This window comes from Lissotriton helveticus, chromosome 2_1 (genome assembly GCF_964261635.1).
Source record: "Lissotriton helveticus chromosome 2_1, aLisHel1.1, whole genome shotgun sequence".
NCBI classification, from domain to species: Eukaryota; Metazoa; Chordata; class Amphibia; order Caudata; family Salamandridae; genus Lissotriton; species Lissotriton helveticus.
Window position 1 is genome coordinate 1,518,082,127 of NC_136059.1, and position 22,643 is coordinate 1,518,104,769.

Sequence of the window (22,643 nt, forward strand, 5' to 3'; positions counted from 1 at the left end):
ATCAGCACATGAGAAGCTCAATCCTTTTGGCTCAAGCTCACCCCTCCCCTCTTCTCCTCTCCTCATTGTCCACTAGGTCATCACTCCTTCCAGCTGCTGCCCACACCACACCTGAGGACAATTGCTCCAATTGGCCGTACCTTCAATGACAGGTCTTCTCCTCTGCTCAGTCTCGAGCCAGGCGAGCAGAGGAGGGTAGGTCTCTTGTGCTCTCCGTGAAGAAACCATGTGAGTATAGTTGCTTCTCTTGAAAACTTTTTCTTTTTCTTTTAACACTAAGTCATTTGGGTCCCCTTGATTTACTGTTTCTTTTTACTGACAATCATAGCTCTTTCCACTGTCAGCAGCGGAGCCCTACCCTCTGCTTTTGACCTATAGGGCATAATTAATTGATCCAAAGGGTAAGACCCGTCACTCACAATGGAGGACAACCAATCACTTATGATACGCTGAGTAACACGAACACAGATTGGTTTATTTTGTCTGTTCCATGTATGTTCACTTGCTTATTCTGTTATATTATATGTACTTGTGTGTTTTTCACTTCTTTTTCACTTTGTGGTGACTGGTCAGCGCCAAAAATAGCATGCGCATGTCTACCTTTAGAGACACTATGATACAGTGAGTTGGAAAATCGATTCTGTTGACACATTGAACCAAACATACAAAACATTTGTTTACTGAGTGTTTTCTTTATTTTTTCATTTATTTTCTAGGTTAGATGATCAGTACTAACCATTTTGAAACAGTTATTTTCTTCTAAAGGAATACCTTAGCAGCATATCATGTCTTAGGTGTGGGGTCGGACTATCCCCCATATTTTTGGTCCTGACGAATCATTGTGGAACCTTTTTAGGCCATCAAAACCTGACCACACTCACAGATTTAGTCTACTTGGGTACATCACGCCCCTGTCTTAGCCCCAACCAAATTATATATTTTTAATCCTACCAAGGGAACCATCACATTACAGTTCAGTTCGGTATCTCTTAGATAGTTTTAGTCTCCGTTTACTTCACTGTACACATTTACATCACCCCTCACATACAAAATGCCCTTACACAAGCACTTCTCACCAGACATCAAAAATAAAAAGATCTCCCCTAAAGTGACCCTTCTTGGGGCCCGTAGGGCATTATAGCGCTGGACCTATGAGAAGCAAGCCCACTATGAAGCATTACATCCTCAGTGATGTGTGAGGGCACCAAGAAATAATCCTTAAGATTTCCCCCTCTTTGCCCGCCTTCCTTTCTTCTTTGCTTTTTGATAGGAACAATACTTCCACTGCTTTTTGCATGAATATGGCCTCACATCCCCTGAATGGGGATTGGCTCTAACATGAAGACTACCTATTGGCTAAAGGAGATCCATTAGGGAAATGAGTATAGCCCTGAAATATTGTGGCTTTTATTGATTCAAGTGGAGAGGATTACCTCAGGGAGTTCATCTCCATCTGCTTCTTAGTAGGTCAGTCCTTCCAGGGAGTGGGAGAACCATACCTGATTTTCCCAACAGGCTAAGCCAAATGCTGTGTACCCATATTATAAAAATTACCTTTACTAATTGAATATACAGTTCTACCCTTCTCCGACTTTGTGTTAAATTGACTTCCCCAATGGTTCAATACTGACCCTTGAGAGCACTAACCTCCTCATTCACATGATGGGCAAAACTGTCAATCTGTTCAGTGAGTTCTTCCATAAAAGAGACATGCCATTCTCTGTATGGGGCTTGTTCTAGGATAGTCCCCAGGAACTGCAAGGAAAACAGTGAGAGACTTTAATGCAGTAATAGAAACGTAAATGCAGTATCCACGGCTGACGTCTGCAGTGATTTTGAGAAGATAAGGGTAAACAAACTTCAGCTAACAACCTGTGAAATGACAAAATTATATTTGGACAGAAGAACCAGAGAACACATACAGCAATGCTTAAATAGTGCGGTGTGATATCAGTGCTCAGAAGAAACAGGAGGCCTTGACAGTGGCCAAATTATTGTGAAAAGAGCAACAGTGCAGCCATCCAGACAGAAAATAAATTGGGACTATGCAACAATATCACATACTTAGAAGCAGAATGCTAAAACATTTTGGGTATCCAGCAAAGGGGCAGAATGTAAATTTCGTGTTAACAAGGGTGAAGACTGAACACAAGGAACATAACATTGCATCTCAGGAGCACAATAGAAGCTCAGTGGAGTGTGATGGCCTGGCAAAACATACAGTGACAGAGTGACAATTCAAATGAAGATAGGGAGCATGGATCATGTGCCTATCCGATTGCAGAATATGAACTTACTGATAATGTGGAATGCAGTGGGAAGAGTGATAGTGTGACAATCTAGGGAAAGAAGAACGTTCTGCTAGTGTGACTATCCTGGGGGATAAAAAATATTCGGAGGAAACAATTACCAGTAAGGGGCTACATTTGTAGCCCTGTGCAACAACAGTCAGATTTATGAGTAATGCAATGATCACTGTAGAGCCTGTAATTTCCCTGGGTAAAATAGGCAGATAAACTCTGATACATGTAGGACTAGGTGTTGTACGCATGCAATTTCCAGTTTTATGAATGTCAACTTGGGCCAATAAGGTTTTTAATGCTTCTGGTAAATATTGCATATTAGGGAAATGTTATGTACCGAGTACAGCTGCTCCCCCTCTGTGCCCAATCATAATCAACATCATATTAACAATCATAATCCATAGAAATAATAGGGATATGGTGAGAATATTGCAACCTCATAGAAGAACAGCACTGTGATGGGGTGAATTTAATATCTGCATATATTCACGCTGAATGAGTGGCTATGGAAAACAAAGAGACAAGCGTCATGTGTGACATTCATTAGCAATTCATCCTTACTGAAACAAGCGTGCATTTCCACTTTGCCAAGTCAAAGGTTCTTTCCGTGGAAGCTGAAATAGTAGTTGGTAAAAAAGAAATATATGTAAGTAAAAAGGAATAGCAAGCATCATTTCAAAGGCAATGTGCTTACATACCAAGCACTAGCAGAAGTAGATTCACACAATTCAAAGTGTGCAAAATGTGTTTGTTGGCTCAGCCATTCCTGGGAATTGAGTTCAAGGTCATTAGTTGTTCATGTGCCCTTGATGTCACTCTTAGCTCCTTATACCTGGTTGTAATTTTAGGTTTATATATTCTGGTTTCCTTTCTTATATAACAGAAAGGTCACCACACCACTTGTTTGCAGAAAATCAGTTTATTAGAGAGCTACTGCCAATAAGCATTTCAGCTGTCAGATGAACAGTGGCGGCTGGTGGATTTTGAAAGTGGGGGGGCTATAAATGCTGTACACTAATGTAACAAGCGAGCGAGCGAAGTGAGCGAGCCCGAACCCCAAAAGGAGGGTGCGGGGGGATTCTCCCCCCGCAAGAAAATTTTGAAAAAAATGGATTAAAATGGTGGATTTTACACCACATATTTACTGCAAATTGTTGAAAAAAGGGGGATCCAAGTATAGCATTTTGGAGCTAAAGAATATGGTAAACAGTGAAATATTTGTTTGAAGAGCATTGTTTTTAAGGGTTTCCTAAACCGAATACAATTACCTATGTTGTATAAGTGATCTGGGAGAGAGTTCCATAGGACAGAAACTTGTACCGAGAAGTTACAGCCTCCTTTACTTTTCTTTACCAATCTGATTAGGGATGTATTTCTTGACTTTCCTATCCACAAAGCAAGCAGCCATGCCATTCAAGACCTTAGTGCGAAAACAGCAGGTCTTAAACTGGATCCTGTGTCTGGCTGGTGGCAAATGCAGGGCCATCAATAAGGCAGTGACATCTGTGATCAGTGAGTTTACATATCAGACATACACTTATACACAACATAGTCACAAAGTCCTGATTTACATGCGAAAGCTCAGCTTTACAGCTTCTTAAGCTTCACACTAGTTATAGTTTTCTGCTAGAAATTTCGAGGTTGCAAGAAGAAATGTTTGGCAATTCTCAAATCTATACAAAAAATCACTAGACACCATGTAGCACAACAAGACAGAACATAGCACTCAACAAAGCATATGAACACATCACAGCTCAATACAATATCGCAATTCAAGGCACACTACTTCATTGCATCATTGCTCACTGCAACCCATCACAACATCAGAGCTCAAGGCAACTTGTAACATCATAAGACACATCACACCACCACAGAGCAGCTCGTCACAGTATCAGGATGTACTGTTTCATGCTCCATTATGTTTTTATAAGATTCACAATCATAGTAAGTACTGTACAACAAAACTCACTAGTAAATCAACATGTCGAGGTAATGCAAAGCAAAACTCAGAATCTATAGTAACATCAAAATATTATTATTCGTTATTATTTAGTGCACAAAAGTATATACTTGGAACGCTTCCACACTACTAAAAACGTAGCGAAACAGCTCGTCACACTTGAAAGCCATTCACACAAAGGTTGACTGGTCACCCTTCAGCTGATTATTGCTCTATTTATGTGTAATCTGGAACTAATGTGGTCAAACCTCTGCCCAGTGTTAACATGTTGAAAAAATGACAACAGTATGAACTAATACCATCAGACAATGTGCCACATAATTTGCCTTTTCTTGGCAGATAGTTTAGTCAACCCAGCCGCATTATTTAGCCCTCCCCTGTTACATAATTCCAGTGCCCTTGAATATAGCTGATTAAGGTGGGAATACCCTGCTCTATGTAAAAAAAAAACAGCAGCATTTGGCATCAAACCCCCTAGCTCCTCGGGCAATAACCCAACAAGGGATCAAACAGAAAAGTAGCATCAGAAATCTTTCTCATAATCTCATTGACATAACCCTGATGTATAGTTTGATATTGCATCGGATTCTTGTCCTGCAGAGACAGCCTTGCAGGTGTCAGGTTTTCTTCTGATTTATTTTATGTCTTGATGGATGGCCACATGCCGTTGTGGACTAAGAGGTTATTGCTGATGAAACTGCGTTCATGAGGCTGTCACATTTGATTGAGACTTGAAACAAATCCATTTGAATGTGGGCCACACCAGGGCTTAAAAGTGGGTGGCAGCCTCCTTAGTACCATTTTGGGCAACAACACCTATGTGTGTTTCAAATGAATCACTGTTTTTTGCTCTTCTAGGTCTCAGTAAGAAAACAAAAGTGAGATTACGGAAATTTCCCACATGAAGGAGATCAGTGGTGCGTGCAGTGTGCAGTGACTGCCGGAAGCAAACAACATGCTCATTACTTTATACACCTTCACACCACATGTCAGGGAAACAAACTTTCAGAGCCTGGTTGTGGGCACATAATGAACAACATGGGTGTTCAATTGAGCTGATAATGCGATGCAGCTTCCTTGATGTGACAGGCGCACAAACCACCAGCTGTTGTTTTACTCCAGGAGAATGCCTAAATTATGAATAAGTTCCGAAATGTTTCCTCCAAGAGACATTTCTAACTATTTACCTAGCAATGCCGCGCTGTTCCATAGCTCTGAGCAGTTATAAGGGCAACTAAATGGTACCAGGGCGAGAGAGCTGGAGTTTCCCACTGAATCGGACTATAATGACCTGCCAAAGGGCCTGACCACTGTAATTGTAGGAGAAAAGGTGTATGGGGAAATAAGTAATGGAACGTCTCACCTGTGTATTGAACTGGCAGTAACAGCCCCTGGCAAACTGACCTGCACTAGAGCATTCTGGGACAAGCAAAGAAGGAACTGAGGTTTCAGAAGCAGGTCAATTTTGATCTGTGCCTGGATTTTGAAAACAAATTTATGCACAGCGAAGGCACCAACTTTATGCCGTTATGGGTTTCACTTTTCATCCATGTTTAAAACATAAGCAGCGTAATAACATTTTAAACATTTGCTTTTTTATTAGGGGGTGTGAATCTGAGTTACTACGAATTTAATGTGGATTAATAACAACCAAACACTTTTAATTTCTTGCAAAATAGCACAAAATGTGTTTTACATGTGCAATTTAGTGATGGCTTTGGGGCGCTTTTAATTTCCTGAACACACTACACTTTGCTGCCACTGTGCGCTCTCTGTGTTGACAGGATTTGATATAACGGCAAGAAGGGACCAGCAATCAAAAATATGGCCTAACGAAAAATAGATGCGGATCGGATTCATTCATTGATACTTTTTTTTATCAAGCAGAGCTGCTTCGCCCGTGCAGATAACGTGTCTGCGCCACCACTTCAATGTTATTCGTTCAGCCAGCCCACATAAACCATAGTTATAATTTAGCCTAAATGTCCTAATCATAAAACTCATTCCTCTTCCGAGGGACAAGGCAAATCAGTCTTGAGCGAACTTCTATTTGGAAGCCAGCGATGAAAAAAAATAAATAAACATGCCTTCATTTGTCAGAGGATTTCTATTAGAAAATCGTAGTGACAATCAATGCAGTTTTAGCACCAGGAACAGAATAGTCGCACATTCTATGCCACTGTAGAGGGTCCATTACAACCCAGTCCCTTTTCTAAATACTGAAAAAAACTATCTATGTTAATGCTTTTGAAAAAAGTTCCTGTTAAAGCCCTAGTGGAAAATCCAATTGACAAGTTACAAATGGGTTCTCCTGACCCACCTGTGGCATATGGGTTTAATAACGTTTCACTGCATGTGCCCATTGTAAAAAAAAAAAAAAACAGTATGGAAATTCTACTTGTTAATAATAAAAAGCTGAAACCAATAGGCACCTTTAGACATCAACTAATTAGACAAATATTGACATTACAAATCATCTCTAATCTGCAACCTCTATCAGCTGGGATTTCCACCAAGGGTGCTCTGTACATACAACCATATTATCAGCGCTTTAAATGGGACGGTACTCACCGGTATGGAGTACCGGCACTTCTCCGTGTTCTCCCATTGAGTACCGGGACTTCTCCTTGTGTTAAGAGAGTACCGGTACTCCCAGTGGCATGCTGTGGTCAGCCTCTGGGTTATGGGCGCGTGGCGGTTAATGACGTGTATCCCGGCGCTAGGTTGCGACTGCAGCCATACACTCAGAGCCGGCATTTGTTAAGATAGCGCCTTAGGCGGAGAGAAATTTGGCGCCCTTGCTGATAGAGACTGAAATCAGGCAGCAGGGGATCCAAACGCCTCGGGACCTCCACCGCTCACCTAAATCACAGACAGCTTAACTGCCTCACGGCGATGGGTCTGTTGGTGCAGGGGTGAGACGGTGAAAGGAGAGCGAAGAAAGGGGCAATGAGGTGTTAAAACATTGCCCAAAAGTCTAATCATAAAGGATTAAAAGAACTCTAATCTGGCAAGTCAGACAGAGGCAGGGACATGAACAAGGCGGTTGCAAGATGACAGGGGTTCTGCTGCTGGTATTGCCTTAATGCGCACAGCTCCGTGTGTCCCTTGGAATACTGGCGCCATGGGCCTGTGCCCAGCTCGCCCACGCTACAGGCCGGCCCTGCTCACACCCTGACAGCGCGACAGGACAGGAAGACACGTGTGGCTTGACAGCTAGAGCTCTCCACATTGGAACTGTCGCGCTTTCCGTTATAGGGAAAGGTTGCAGGCTGGAATACACTCGCCATTGTCTGTCAGAGCGCCTAACGCCCTTCGGCCAAGTTCGGCTTGTGTATGCAGGGTACATTGGTCTATTTATGCAGTTATATATAGCGCAAACTTGGCAGGAGGGCATAAAAGTGCTTTACATGAGAAGCACAAGTTCTACATGAACGCATACTTTGTTTTTTTGGCACAGGTGAAATCCCAGGGTTGACTCAACATCCTGTGATCCAGGGCAAATCACTTAAATCTCCATGTGCCATAAAAAAAAGTCTGCTTTTGCGAAACTTCTGCTTCTCACATTAATGCCCTCGGGCTAAGTTCACGCTGTATTTAATTACAACAAACACCAATTGCACCTTGCAGCTATGAGCACAACTTGGCCAGGGGCACTTTACATTGAAGAAGAAATTGCTGATAGTGTACAAGGCTGCCTTGAAGCCACGACCCACAGATACACCCCTCCCAAGCACCCTAATCAATTTGGTGAGTACTGGCACTTCTCTTTTTCCATTTAAAGCACTGCATATTAAGAAGTGGATCTTAAAGACAAATGATGTCTGTTTATATATTTGGGGGCAGATTTATGAAGGCCTTGCGCCGCCGGTGCGCCACTTTTTTCCATGTTAAAAATGACGCACCGGCGGCGCAAGGCCTTCATAAATCTGCCCCTTGGAGTCTTACCTCTGGGGTCTGCATAGGCGACAGATAGAACTAACAGAAACACACGTGTTCATTTCATTGTGCACTAAGTCCTGCGAAATGCTGTGATTTCCTTCTCAAAAGGGCTGCGTGGGGTGCCTTAGAACGGTTATTTATTTTGTCTATTTAAATCACACTTTCCAGAACTTTTAATAAATGATTGTCAGAGGCACAGGAGCACGGGGCACTCATCCTTGACCCATGGGAGTGCTAAAGAAACGAAACAGACAGGCTCTGTGAAATAAATACTGCAGTAATTTGCCGGCGCTTAAGTTTTAAACTGCAGGAAATTATGATTTGCGGCCCAAATTATCTCGAGGGCAGCAGGTAAAAGAAAAATGGGGGTGGGGAGGCTCAAAACTCTATTTGCACACACAGCCTGGGCGATCTAGTTGCCGGCCAGTGCTCAACACAGGGACCACCCGGAGCTCCAATAATGGCATTACCTCACACTCCTGCCATCAACAACAGCGCCGCAGGAAGCAGAAAACTCGAGTCTGCAGTGGTCTTCAGAAGTACTGATGACTGCGCAGACTCGATGTCTCTGCTTCCCCCTGTGACGAATTGGGAAAGGGTGGGGTGACCCCTCCCTCCACTCCCTGACTGACGTGCAGCTCCGGAGTTACAGGGCTTAAGAATAAACGCCCAGGGCTAATTTTGCACGCACGTTTTCAGGGGGTGGAGACTGGTCTTTTAGGCAATGTATTTGCCGAGCTGATGACCTCACAACCCTCAGGGCTGTGGGATCCTCCGACCGGCAAATACATTAGGTTGTAGCTCTGCCCACAGGCACAGGCAGCGCCAGCACATTCAGGAAGTAGCTTTCACTGACTGGCAAGCTGCAAGCAGTGTGTGCACAATGTTTTTTTAAAAGCAAACTCGAAGAGAATGGATCGTGGTTGACCGGGGTGAAAGTAAAGGGGGCGGAGCCCCGACGCCTTTAGCCAGAAACCGCCACTGCAGATGAAGCCTTGATCACATAGGGGATCGCCGTTGTGGTTCAGAGTAAAACAGTGCATATGTGCTCTAAAATTACATAAACATAGAAAAATACTCCTTTATTATATCAAAGACCAAAATATTTTGTAACACTTCTTAATTTTCTATAATACCCAATGTACCCCAATATAGTCCTAGGTAGACGCACAAGTGTTTACCGACATTTGTCCTACCTTGCTCTACATAACAGTTCTGGCCCTGACCTTTTACCTAGTTAGGTACTGCATAAATGTTGTGTAGTTTTCTCAAAAAACTAGCCTAATTTATTATGCATGAGGATTCTTAGTATCACAGCAGGATTACAATCTTGTGCATAATAACTCTGTACAAGGGTCACCACTATCGTCATCCTTGGCTAACATGCCCACAGTACCATGACACATCTAGGTAGAACCCCTGATGGTACCTTTCAGGTATATAGGCAGAACATCTTTGCTGGGCAAGCCGGAGGAGAAAAAGATTCTATGCTGACATGCTGACACGAGACGCTGAAGTCCCTGCATGCAGACACTCCAGTTAGCAGTCGTCTGACATTACTTGTGGGTTGTCCACTCGAGATCAAGATGGGGTCCTTTGCTTTCTCACATCAGGTATTGGGGTTTGCTCTTTCCTAGGAGGTTCTTGGCTATACATCAACATACATGCTAGGTACACTTAGGTACATCTAGTTAGGGTTTGCATCGTAGGAGTACGCACTATTAACTTCATGTATTTATATGTCTGCATATATTCACTATTTTAGCGCCATGGTAGAAGAACAAGTTACTTACCTTCGGTAACGCTTTTTCTGGTAGATACAGTATCTGCCTGTGGATTCCTCACCTTGTGAATATCCCCCTGCGTCAGCAGCTTCCGGAAATTCTTTTTGTAGCTTCGCGCCGACGTGGACCGACGTCACAGAGGCACGGCATCGCGCGCGACTCCGCTGACGTCACCGACCCCATATCAGGCCCACGCCGGTGTGATGACATCAGTTCCTCCCCTTTTTTCCGTGCCTTCGAGGCACACGGACAGACCAATGGCAGTAGAACAATACAAAGTATACATAGTACACAATATCCAGATTACACACATAGTGCGAAAACAATAAGGGAAAGCAAAATGTAATAAACCTTTCCTTTGACAATAAATATATATAAATATATACAATAAACATGGTATACACGAGTGGACAACGGGGAGGCGGGCGGGTCAGTGAGGAATCCACAGGCAGATACTGTATCTACCAGAAAAAGCGTTACCGAAGGTAAGTAACTTGTTCTTCTGATAGATACATCTGCCTTGTGGATTCCTCACCTTGTGAATATAGTCCCACAGCAGTCCCCACTCCCGTAGGAGGGTGTCCACTCTCCTATACCAAGAAATCCTGGAGGACAGAGCGCGCAAAGTGGCCGTCCCTCCTCACCTCGGTATCCAAGCAGTAATGCTTCGCGAAAGTGTGGAGGAAAGCCCAAGTTGCCGCTCTGCAAATGTCCTCTACAGGCACACCTCTAGAAAGAGCAGATGTTGCAGACTTAGCTCTAGTTGAATGAGCCCTTATACCCTCTGGAGGTTCCTTACCCGCCAGGGAGTAGCAGATCTTGATGCACAAAATTATCCATCTTGAAAGCGTGCGCTTGTGCACCGATCTTCCTTTCCTGCAGCCAGCAAATCCAACAAACAGCTGGTCATCCAACCTGAACTCTCTTGTCCTGTCCAGGTAGAAGCTCACCGCCATCTTAGGGTCCAAGCGATGAAGCCTCTCCTCCTCCTTGGAAGGGTGAGGGGCAAGGATAGAAGGTAGGAAGGGTAACGGATTGCCCCAGGTGGAAAGGAGTTACCACCTTCGGCAGAAAAGCAGCCCTGGTCCTAAGAACCATTCGATCAGCATGAATGGATAAAAACGGGGGCCTTGAACTAAGAGCTTGAAGCTCACTTACCCTCCTTGTCGAGGTAATTGCTACAAGGAAGACCGTCTTGAAAGACAAAAGCCTCAAGGTACATGAGTGTAAAGGCTCAAAAGGCGAACCCATCAAAAATGTAAGAACAAGGTTCAAGTCCCATTGAGGTACAATAAAAGGAGTGGGAGGAAATGTATTGATAAGGCCCTTGATGAACCGTAAAACAATAGGTGACTTAAACAAAGAGGGCTGGTCAGGCAAACAAAGGAAAGCCGATAAGGCCGACAAATAACCCTTAATGTTTGCCACCGCAAAACCCTGCTGGGCCAAGAAAAGAGCAAATTGAAGAATATTGGACAAACTAGCCCTTAAAGGGTCAATGGACTTCTCCCCACACCAAGCAACGAACTTTGACCATCTATAGGAATAAATGGACTTAGTAGAGTCACGCCTGGCTGACAAAATGACATCCACCACATCGTGTGGGAGAGAAAAGGAACTCAGGTTGCCCCGTTCAATCTCCGGGCACGAAGGTGTAAGGTCTGGAGATGGGGGTGTAGAACCTGCCCCTCCATCTGGGAGAGGAGATCTGCCCTGTGAGGGAGACGGAGCGGCGGGTGAGAGGAGAGGTGGAGAAGGTCTGAGTACCACACCCTTCTTGGCCAATCCAGGGCGATCAATATAACTTGGGCCCGGTCTTGGTGAATTTTCCTCAGAACCCGAGGAATCAAGGGTATGGGAGGAAACGCGTAAAGGATTTGCGAGCCCCAACTCAACTGAAACGCGTCTCCCAAGGCTCCCTGCATCGGAAACTGGAGGCTGCAGAATGACGGGCAGTGAGCATTCTCTTGAGTGGCGAACAGGTCCTCCCGTGGAGTTCCCCACGTCCGAAAGACGCGACGAACTACCTCTGGATGAAGCCTCCACTAGTGGTCGGCAGAGAACTAACGACTGAGACTGTCTGCACGAATGTTCTGAATTCCGGCCAGATGATTTGCCATCAGACAAATCTGATGATCCTGAACCCAGGACCAGAGACGCAGAGCCTCTCTGCAGAGACACTGCGACCCCAATCCTCCCTGCTTGTTGACATACCACATCGCGGTCGTGTTGTCCGTCAGGACCTGAACTGACCGCCCGCGAAGGGAAGGGAGGAAGGCCTTGAGTGCCAGACGTATCACCCGTAATTCCAGCAGGTTGATGTGAAGCAACCTTTCCTCTGGAGACCAAAGACCCTTGACCACCAGGTCCCCCATATGAGCACCCCACCCTAGAGTGGATGCAGCCGTTATTACCGTGGCCACCGATGGAGGAAGTTGAAAAGGCTTTCCTTGCGACAGATTGCCTTCCACGCTCCACTAAGACAGATCCGCTGCAGTTTCTCTGGAGATCCTCACGTACTCCCTGAGATCTCCGTTGTGCTGATACCACTGCCTGCGGAGGTACCACTGGAGTGCCCTCATGTGCCAGCGTGCATGGTTGACCAACAGAATGCAAGAAGCCATCAGACCGAGCAGACGTAAGACCTTCAGGACTGGAACAACCGCTCCATTGAGGAATAAAGGAATAATTTCCTGTATGTCACAATCCTTTGAGGAGGAGGGAATGCACGACATACAGTAGTGTCCAGTACCGCACCTATGAACAGGTTGCACTGGGAGGGCACCAGGTGAGACTTGGGTACATTTATCGAAAAACCCAATCTGTGCAACAACTGAGTTGTCTCTTGCAGATGAAGGAGCACCTTCTCTGGCGACTCCGCTTTGATCAGCCAGTCGTCCAGATACGGGAATACAGGAATCCCCGACCTCCTGAGATGTGCTGCCACCACTGCCATCACCTTGGTGAAGACTAATTAATTGCTGTGAAATACCCTGTTCATCCTTAGTCATCACACAAACAATGTTATGCCCGAGTAGACTAATCTAACCTACCATGTACCCTGACTAATACCTACATCTAATACAAACGCAGAGAGTGTGTTTGGTGTTTATAAATGTGTGTGCAAAATCTCTTCTGTATTGAGGCCACCAGGGGTCTTTGTTTCAAGTTTAGTCATTAGAAGAGTTGGTGCTACTGAGTTGTTACAATAAGTCACAATTGAAATAAAAGAAAAGGTGCCAAAACAGGTAGTGCTCTAAAATAATGTTGACCTTGGATGTACTGAAGAAATATTCTTTTCTATGTTTATGGAATTTTTTGCCACATATGTACTTTAAAACACTGAATCAAGATGCCGCATTCTTATGTGACCAAGGCTGCGTCTGACAGATGAAGCGCTTCATGGCAGAAGCTTTGTAATAAACTGATTTTTTCGGCAAACCAATGTGTCAACTGCCTTTCTATTATATGCGTAAGTTACCCAGAACTTGCAAGAAGATACCTGACGCCGTTTCTGTTATTGCCTCATTCGAATTTGGAGTATGGCATCGGCCAGCTACAAAGAAAGACTGTGACTTTTTCTTTTTTTGCTTACTTATGCAAGCCTTCAGCCAGACCTCCTCATCTGCTGGTCTAACGTGTCCTATCATTCACATTCTCTTATGTCCTCCACAGCATACATCACGGGCCAATTCTGCCGTTGGCTAACTTCACTGTGAATAATGGCGTTCTGCTTTTTCACAAGGAGCACATCCACACACAAATTATTTTCATTTAGTTCCAGGGACAACAATAAGAATGTGACCTTTTGAGACCAAAACAGTATTTTTTATCTTGGTATGTACCTGGCATCACCTCCCATAATACAAGTTTATAAAAACCGTGAAAAAAACATGAGTGGACAAGGTCTAAAAGCTTTGTCATTGCTCAATGGTTGTTTGAAATGCCATTAATACTTGTTTAAATTGTGTGCTCACTGAATCATGCTTTGGGGTCTCACCTTCTAAATATGTTATCAGCGGGGGGATCTTCATTCTGAGGAGTTTTGCTAGAAATGGATAATTAGCAGGAATCAGGCTCTCGAGAAGAGCCAAGACTGAAGTTCCCCTTTCGACATCCCAGCGAGGATATGAAGAAATTACCTGAAAACCCACAACAAAGAATTCAGAAAGTGATTCTTTCATGAGTTCCAATTCTCTAGCCTTTAAAACTTCTGGAAATGCTACCTTGTTCTCTACGCAGTACTTAGTACCAACCACATTTTGGCTGTTTCTGTACAATGTAAGTAGCATGTCGTACTGATAACCAATTTACTGGAAATAAAACCATCAAATTCAAAAGGATAAAAGCTGAGTTGAATTTAAGATCTCTATTAGCAGGTTGCATAGAAATGGCAGCAAACAACTTGGGAAGAGGGATCTGGCGGAATATGATGGGGGTGGAATGTGATACTCACCAGCAATCTTATGAAGAGTCTGTGTATTGGAATTTCTTTAGCTGTTTAGGTACAAAAGAACGAAGACATGTCATACTCAATCCATAAATTACTGAGCAATACTTGCCAAAGGAAGACATATGGCTGACACACACACTTAAGACACCCAGTAGTACCTGTAAAGAAGATGATGGGTGATGGGTGGCATTTCAATGAGCCTCAAGCGGTCATGAGGATGCTTTGAAATTCCTGCAAATACTGGCAAAGGCACCCCTACCACTAAGGAGCGCCCAGGATTGTACAGTAGAGATAATTCAACCAGTGCACATCCCTACTAGTTACTTTTCTCCAATTGGATTACAATTCAATCACTTCAGTAGTTCAATTTGCTTCAAGTCCACACAAATATTCAGGTAGTACACAGTCCATTAGTTCTTAAAGTTCTTATTTATTGATTATTTTCTCGCCACATCGTCACAGCCGACGCGCGTTTCGCCCTCCGCGGGCTTTTTCAAGGCTGCAAATCAGTATACAAATGCATACAATCAGTAAAGAATCATACATTGAAGGCCACCTTTGCCCATCCATGATTAACCAAACGCTCCAACTCCTATTCTACCAAGTCCCAGTTTAAAGTATATGTCAAACATCATTAATATTTTTCTAGTATGGTACTTAGATTCTAAGTCGCTGCACAGTTACTTAAACAAATGGCAAGCATAATGTACATTTATTTAAAAAAGTCGATTACACACGTTATTTGGTGGTCACCCTACTTCACATAGTTGCCTTATGTTAGCTGTTGAGATACTCTCTTTCAAGTTATACATGCGGATCCTTTCGCTCAAGATGACCACCACTTGTGCCTCAGTGTCTTTTGTTAGAAAGCATTTCAGTGTGCCCATAATCACCACAATCTATCAATATTCAAATGTTGTTATTATTTTAGTTGCACAATTAGAGTCTGAGTGCATATACATTGCTAACTAGTATTTAAAAGAATCCACTTACCAAAGGAAAATAGTATGGTGAGTGGCGTGTTTTCGTATAAATCAATAAAAGACGTAAAATTCTTGCTCATTGGTCCTGTAAAACCAAACAACACCGGTATTTAGACAATTTTCTCTCAATAATATGTCGCATCACGCTTATCAATTCATCCGGGACCATTCCCATATAGAACGGCTTACCTTAAAGCCTTAAATAGTGAATATGACAATTGTGCCTCATAGTATTAGTGCTTCTAAATCCATTCGTCACTCAGTTGTCTGTGAATTAATCGAGGATTAAAGGAGCCATGATAAGTTCCATCTGAAAAGAGAAGTTCATCCCCATTTCAGTCGTTTTTAGAGTGAAAAGATTTGATATATTGTTTATACACCTATAATGTTTCCAATTGCGTATTTCATTATATTATCCCAAATTTACATCAAGGCTGTAGCACAAAGCCTTTCCAAATACCGGTCCAACACTACTGTAAAAAGACCAATGTTGCTATCGAGTCAATCCTCTAATGGACACATGTCACAACAGTTTTATGCTGTCCCTCGTCATAAGCGGACTCCCCTTACGCCAGACGTGTGCCCCCAGCATCTGTTTACGCTGCCCATCGCCACATATGGACTTCCATGTACCCGTCCACATGTCACACATTTCGTAAAAAAAATTCAATACGATTGTAGCTCATGTTTGCGTTGACATAGATGCATGTTCCTAATTTCCCTAATTATTTAAAAACAGAGAACGACAGAAGTAGAAAATACTAAACGCATCTCCCAATCGAGTCTTCAGGGTTTTACAGCCCCGGTCTATTTAACGCGTTAAAGACTCTTCGTCTCAGTCGTTTTACAAACTATCCATACATGGAAGTCCATATGTGGCGATGGGCAGCGTAAACAGATGCTGGGGGCACACGTCTGGCGTAAGGGTAGTCCGCTTATGACGAGGGACAGCATAAAACTGTTGTGACATGTGTCCATTAGAGGATTGACTCGATAGCAACATTGGTCTTTTTACAGTAGTGTTGGACCGGTATTTGGAAAGGCTTTGTGCTACAGCCTTGATGTAAATTTGGGATAATATAATGAAATACGCAATTGGAAACATTATAGGTGTATAAACAATATATCAAATCTTTTCACTCTAAAAACGACTGAAATGGGGATGAACTTCTCTTTTCAGATGGAACTTATCATGGCTCCTTTAATCCTCGATTAATTCACAGACAACTGAGTGACGAATGGATTTAGAAGCACTAGTACTATGAGGCAAATTGTCATATTCACTATTTAAGGCTTTAAGGTAAGCTGTTCTATATGGGAATGGTCCCGGATGAATTGATAAGCGTGATGCGACATATTATTGAGAGAACATTGTCTAAATACCGGTGCTGTTTGGTTTTACAGGACCAATGAGCAAGAATTTTACGTCTTTTATTGATTTATACGAAAACACGCCACTCACCATACTATTTTCCTTTGGTAAGTGGATTCTTTTAAATACTAGTTAGCAATGTATATGCACTCAGACTCTAATTGTGCAACTAAAATAATAACAACATTTGAATATTGATAGATTGTGGTGATTATGGGCACACTGAAATGCTTTCTAACAAAAGACACTGAGGCACAAGTGGTGGTCATCTTGAGCGAAAGGATCCGCATGTATAACTTGAAAGAGAGTATCTCAACAGCTAACATAAGGCAACTATGTGAAGTAGGGTGACCACCAAATAACGTGTGTAATCGACTTTTTTAAATAAATGTACATTATGCTTGCCATTTGTTTAAGTAACTGTGCAGCGACTTAGAATCTAAGTACCATACTAGAAAAATATTAATGATGTTTGACATATACTTTAAACTGGGACTTGGTAGAATAGGAGTTGGAGCGTTTGGTTAATCATGGATGGGCAAAGGTGGCCTTCAATGTATGATTCTTTACTGATTGTATGCATTTGTATACTGATTTGCAGCCTTGAAAAAGCCCGCGGAGGGCGAAACGCGCGTCGGCTGTGACGATGTGGCAAGAAAATAATCAATAAATAAGAACTTTAAGAACTAATGGACTGTGTACTACCTGAATATTTGTGTGGAATTGAAGCAAATTGAACTACTGAAGTGATTGAATTGTAATCCAATTGGAGAAAAGTAACTAGTAGGGATGTGCACTGGTTGAATTATCTCTATTTATGGTTCATGAAACTCTACTACACCTTCTGTGGGTAGATTATCGTGACGGAAATTGCTTAAGGGTGAATAAGCATCCTATCAGTTGGGCACTCCCAAATTGAGTATTTTTGTGTTACTGGACAAATGACCACTACGGGAAAAATGCAATAGTGATGTGCTGATCATAATAGCAAGTTCACCCTGTCTTTTTGTTGATGCAGGATTGTACAGTACCTTGACAGCCTATGCTGCAATTCTCTTCCTCCCTCCCTTAGCGGTTGCTGTCAAGGAATGAAAGCTGGAGGAGGAGCTACCTAAGCTGCCATGCACAGGTTCCTGCTACAGCTTTCATTGAGGGATAGAAGACTCCAGAGGAATAAGAGAGGATGCGTCATGAGCCGTGGACGTGCTTTACATCCTGAAGGACCATGGAAAAATGGGAGCCATTTTCTGACAGAGGATACCCCAGAAGAAAAGAGGACTCCAGAACATGTTCTGCATATCTATTTTCTAATAAGGTTAACGACCTGGGGCAAGCAAGAACGAGCACATATTTTGCCTGTTCGATTCTGCTCAGGACTCCTAACATGAGTGACAAATAAATAGACTATGATACCATCTGCCCAGGTCACTTGCACTTTATCAACACATCCACTGGAAAGTTGAGCGGGTAGAGCTAATTGGAACAATGGAATTATAGCAATTACAGGTATTCACCACCAGATGCGAATCTCCTTCGTAACCTCAGTCAGTCAAAATATTTATTTTCCCTTACCATCATTGAGCATGCATCCCTGCTTACAAGTGAGGGCTAATAACTAGCATTTTAGTATGGAGCTGAAGTCCAAAATGTTGAACCAGAAACATTGCAGAGACAAATATCATAACTAAAAGTAACTCCATGGAGAAATGAAATACATCCCTGTTGCGGTCGGCAAAGTAACAACACATAAATAGGTACCATACCCAGCAGGGCATGATCAACATACTAGACAGAAGTAACATCATGGAGAGCAAGAATACTCCAAGGTTTGAAGAGGAGCATTAGAGCCCTGAGTAGCCTCATGGTGTGTGGAAACCTGGGACAGTTAGTACATTGCATTCAGGGGGGAGGAGCATTACCTAGACTTAGGGGTCGATTAGGATCGCGGACGGACTTGAGTCCGTCCGCGACCCCTGAGGAGGAGGGAACGTCCGCATGGGCTGCGACATTCCCTCCGATCAGATTAGGATGTGACCGCCAGGGTGGCGGTCACATCCTCTATCTCTAACATTGCGGCGGGTGCAGCTTCAAGCTGCACCCGTCGCAATGTAAAAAATGCATGCACAGCATTTGCGTGCACAAAGCGGCAGGCACAGCGCGGTGCCTGCTGCATTGTGCACGCAAATGCAGGGGGGTACCATAGGTACCCCCCATGTGCACCCCCCACCCCACCTTCACCCAGGGGGCCCGCAACGGGCCCCCGAAGTGAAGGTCCGTATGCTTTTTCACGGCGGAAAAGCCGCCGCGGAAAAGCATAGATTTACAGACATCCTAATATGCCTGGCGGTGTCTGATAGACACCGCCAGACATGTTAGTGCTTTTCCGCCGCGGTCGCCTTCCGACCGCGGCGGAAAAGCTGCGGACAGATTATCAGACCCACCAGCCATCCTAATTTGGCGGTGGGTCTGTGGAGGCTCCACTGCGGTTTTCCCGCATCCTCCGGGCCGGCGGTGGCTTCCGCCGGCCCGGAGGATGCGGGAATTCCGCAATCATAATGACCCCCTAAGAGCTGAAACAAACAGGAAAGTAACTTTACGTCTGACAAACTACAAAAAGTATATAGGGATTATTTACAAGCCCCTTGTGCCACATGTGCATCACTTTTTGAGACACACCAGCAGTGCAACCTGCTGCTCCATATTTACAAGGACAGGTAAAGCCACCCTGCGTGGCTTTTAATGCCCTTGTAAATATGGCCCCTTTACATGCAACACTTTGTGTGGAACAGTTGTGCCATGGGTTTTGCTGTGAGATTTCCCGCGCAACACCCAAGGCTTCTGCCGCATTTCCAGATTTACAAGAAATAGTACACTTGGAAATGTGTCAGAATGCTACACCTCCCCAGGGGGAGGTATAGGGAGGTGCAACAAGAACAAATATTTTTGTTTCTCCTCGTTGTTTACCTCTTTCTATGCATACTGCATACTGCAGCACATTTAGGAAGAGGAAATTACCTATTGTGATTGTTTTTGTGCACAAAGGTATGTCTAACTGCATGAAAACAAAGATATGCCTTACTGCACAAAAATAATCATCCCTGTGACGCAGCCAGCCACCCTTGCACCATGGTACAAGGGTGCCTTCATAGGTGCATGGCAGCTAATTATGCACCACCACTGGGAGAGCAAAGGGATCCATTATATCATTGTAGATATGAAGCATCCCTGTGATTCGGAATTAACGCAGCGTGGCACAGCCAAATGGCTTGATGCACAGCAATTAGTTAATGCCTTGTGAATAAGGCTCACAGCGAGCAGCAACATCAGCACAGACACATATATCTCTAAAAGGAGAGCAATAAATGTTATTTGAAATATTGACACCCACATTCTATAGTAACTTAACCATAACATCCTGAGCTAATGGACTGGTTCTTCAACTCATGCCTGATCATGACAAAGTAAGAAGGGATCTGGGGAGTGGAGGAGGAAGCATTAACCACCTTCAATGGTAGATCCCACTGTGTCAATGAGTAGGATGCTTAAGACTCACCACATTCATGAAAGCTGATGCTTGCTTTCTTATCTACAACAAGTAGCATCTGGCACAGTGCTGGCACAGATGAAGTATAGTCATCTTCCAGCATGTAGCTCAAAATCTCTTTCCAAAATCCCTGCAAGAAAGAGCAGCAAATGTGTTATTAGTATCATTAGCATTTAATAAGGCTCCATTCCCACAGATAAACAGTCATAGCCGGTGGGAGGGTTTCTGGTGGGTCTTCTGGAGATGGGGCTACATTTTATTTATCCCCTTCCTGATACCATTCCTTGCTGATGGGGTCCAAGACAGATTGCTGGTATTACACTGATGTAGCACCAACCCTATTCAATGCTACAATCCGTGATTCTATAGCCGAGCAATTATTTGCAGAGAATGAGTGCAACATTTATTCTCCAAAAACCCTGTGAGTGAGCTGCTTTGTAAATTATCTCATTATCTGCTGTTATCCTCATAACAATCACAAAACAGAACTATCTTTATAAATGTGCCAGAGTGTGCAAAGCTATGGCTGGGAATGAACGACCCTGTTGATATGAAATATTGGTGCTTGATGTATCATCGGGCAAGTAGCAAATAGGAGATGCAGATTGAGTAGCTATGTTTTGCAATGTGACTGATGTGCCATTCAATCTCGTTTCAAAGTGGCTATTTAGAATAATTTGGAAAACCTCCTGCCTCATTAAAAAAATGAGGTAGGATTCGACAATCTTCTATGAATGCCGGAAATGCTGGGAATGAGGACTGCATGGGACAGTAGACCTCTATCCCTGCAGCAGAGGAAACAGACTTTACATCGCGTCTCAAATAACGCTGTGCCTTAACAACTTGGTCAAAACCACTAATAATAATAATAATAATGAGATTTGTAAAGCACATAGCTGCGTCAGCTGCGTGTCCCAGCACTGGGGTATCTGTCCTATTATACAGAGTAAGAATATGAATTCCTCTAATCTAAGTTAGCGTGAAAAAACATGTTTTTAAATTCTTGCGATATCGTATTTCAGATTTTTCCTGCCTAAGCCAAAGTGGTAGGGAGTTCCACATCTTGCCTGCCGAGTAGTTGAAGGAATGGCCTCCAATGTGAGCACTTTTGATTCTGGGGATAGATGCAAGAGAGGCATCAGCTGATCTCAGATTTCTTTTAGGAAGATAAGGTGTGATCAGAGGTGAAGATATTTAGGGCCTTTATGACTGAGAATCTTGTGACAATAGCACATGGCTTTGAAATATACCCAATGCCTTAACGGAAGCCAGAGCAGCATTGGTAGAGCTGGGGCTGATGGTGAGTGTCTAGGCAGATGAAATAGCAGCCAAGCTGCCATATTTTACACCCACTGTTGTCTTCTTCATCATGTCTGTGACACTCCGAGATACAGAACAATGCAGTAATACAGTCTCACCATGATTAAAGACTGGACCACTGTCTTTCTGGCAGCTTCTGGCAGAAGACAAGATGTTTTTAAGGTATTTAAGATCCCAACACATTGCCCTGCAAGACTCGTAATTGCTGTACGTGCCCTAATGTGTCTTTTCAATGCATTCCTTTATCAAGCAAGCCAATACAACCACTTCCCTGAAGGAAAGCGTTGTTGGAATAATGTTGTACTATAAGTCCAACTCTTTCCCTACAGTTGCACAGACTGGAGTTGGAATAGTAAATACTACTCCAAAGTCCAGTGCTTTCCTGAAGGCAAATCATGGTAATGACTTGGGTGGAAAAGGAATGCATTTTAAACATGCATTCATGGTTCAGATCACTATGTGCATATTTCCCACATACAAACCTGCAGCAGAGAGAGCTTTACTAAAACATGCTATTATGTGAGTTAGAGGATAATGAAGATAACCTGGGAATTGAGGAGTCTTTGGACATTCTGCAATTTATATTTTGTACACTTCTAGTTTATTGACCCACCTTATTTCACATCCTTCTCACTTACCTCGTCAGTATTTTTATGGCGTAATGCAATTTTATTGAGGAGCTGAGAGATTTGTATGTGGATGGTTTCTTCTTCAACATCAGATTCAGGATTCATGTGACTAGTGCCCTGTGAAAATGTGGAAAAGCAAGAGAAGTAAAGTAACATATGTTTTCACATCATTTTCACTGTGTTTTCTCTCCTCATGGAGGTTCAAGAGATTTGAGTGAAAACATCACACTTTTCAAATCAAGATTGTAAGCACAGAGAGAACCTCTTGTCTTAAATTCCAATGTGAAATTAAAACCACTAGCCTCAAACATGTAAATAAAAATGTTTAAATGAGGTTATGCACCCATGCTCCG

General features: G+C 43.3%; 1 protein-coding gene across 5 annotated transcripts in view; it reads right to left on the reverse strand.

Moving 5' to 3' along the window:
* LOC144819832 (maestro heat-like repeat-containing protein family member 2A) overlaps window positions 1-22,643 on the reverse strand; it is a 75,124-nt gene that overhangs the window by 30,700 nt on the left and 21,781 nt on the right. For all 5 annotated transcript variants that reach the window (XM_078677563.1, XM_078677561.1, XM_078677560.1 and 2 more), the window contains 6 exons: window positions 22,300-22,407; window positions 20,351-20,471; window positions 14,446-14,486; window positions 13,990-14,131; window positions 2,865-2,917; window positions 1,648-1,755 (listed from right to left, as the gene is read on the reverse strand). In XM_078677563.1, coding sequence (XP_078533689.1) covers window positions 1,648-1,755; window positions 2,865-2,917; window positions 13,990-14,131; window positions 14,446-14,486; window positions 20,351-20,471; window positions 22,300-22,407 — 573 coding nt within the window. The remainder of the gene's footprint in view (window positions 1-1,647; window positions 1,756-2,864; window positions 2,918-13,989; window positions 14,132-14,445; window positions 14,487-20,350; window positions 20,472-22,299; window positions 22,408-22,643) is intronic.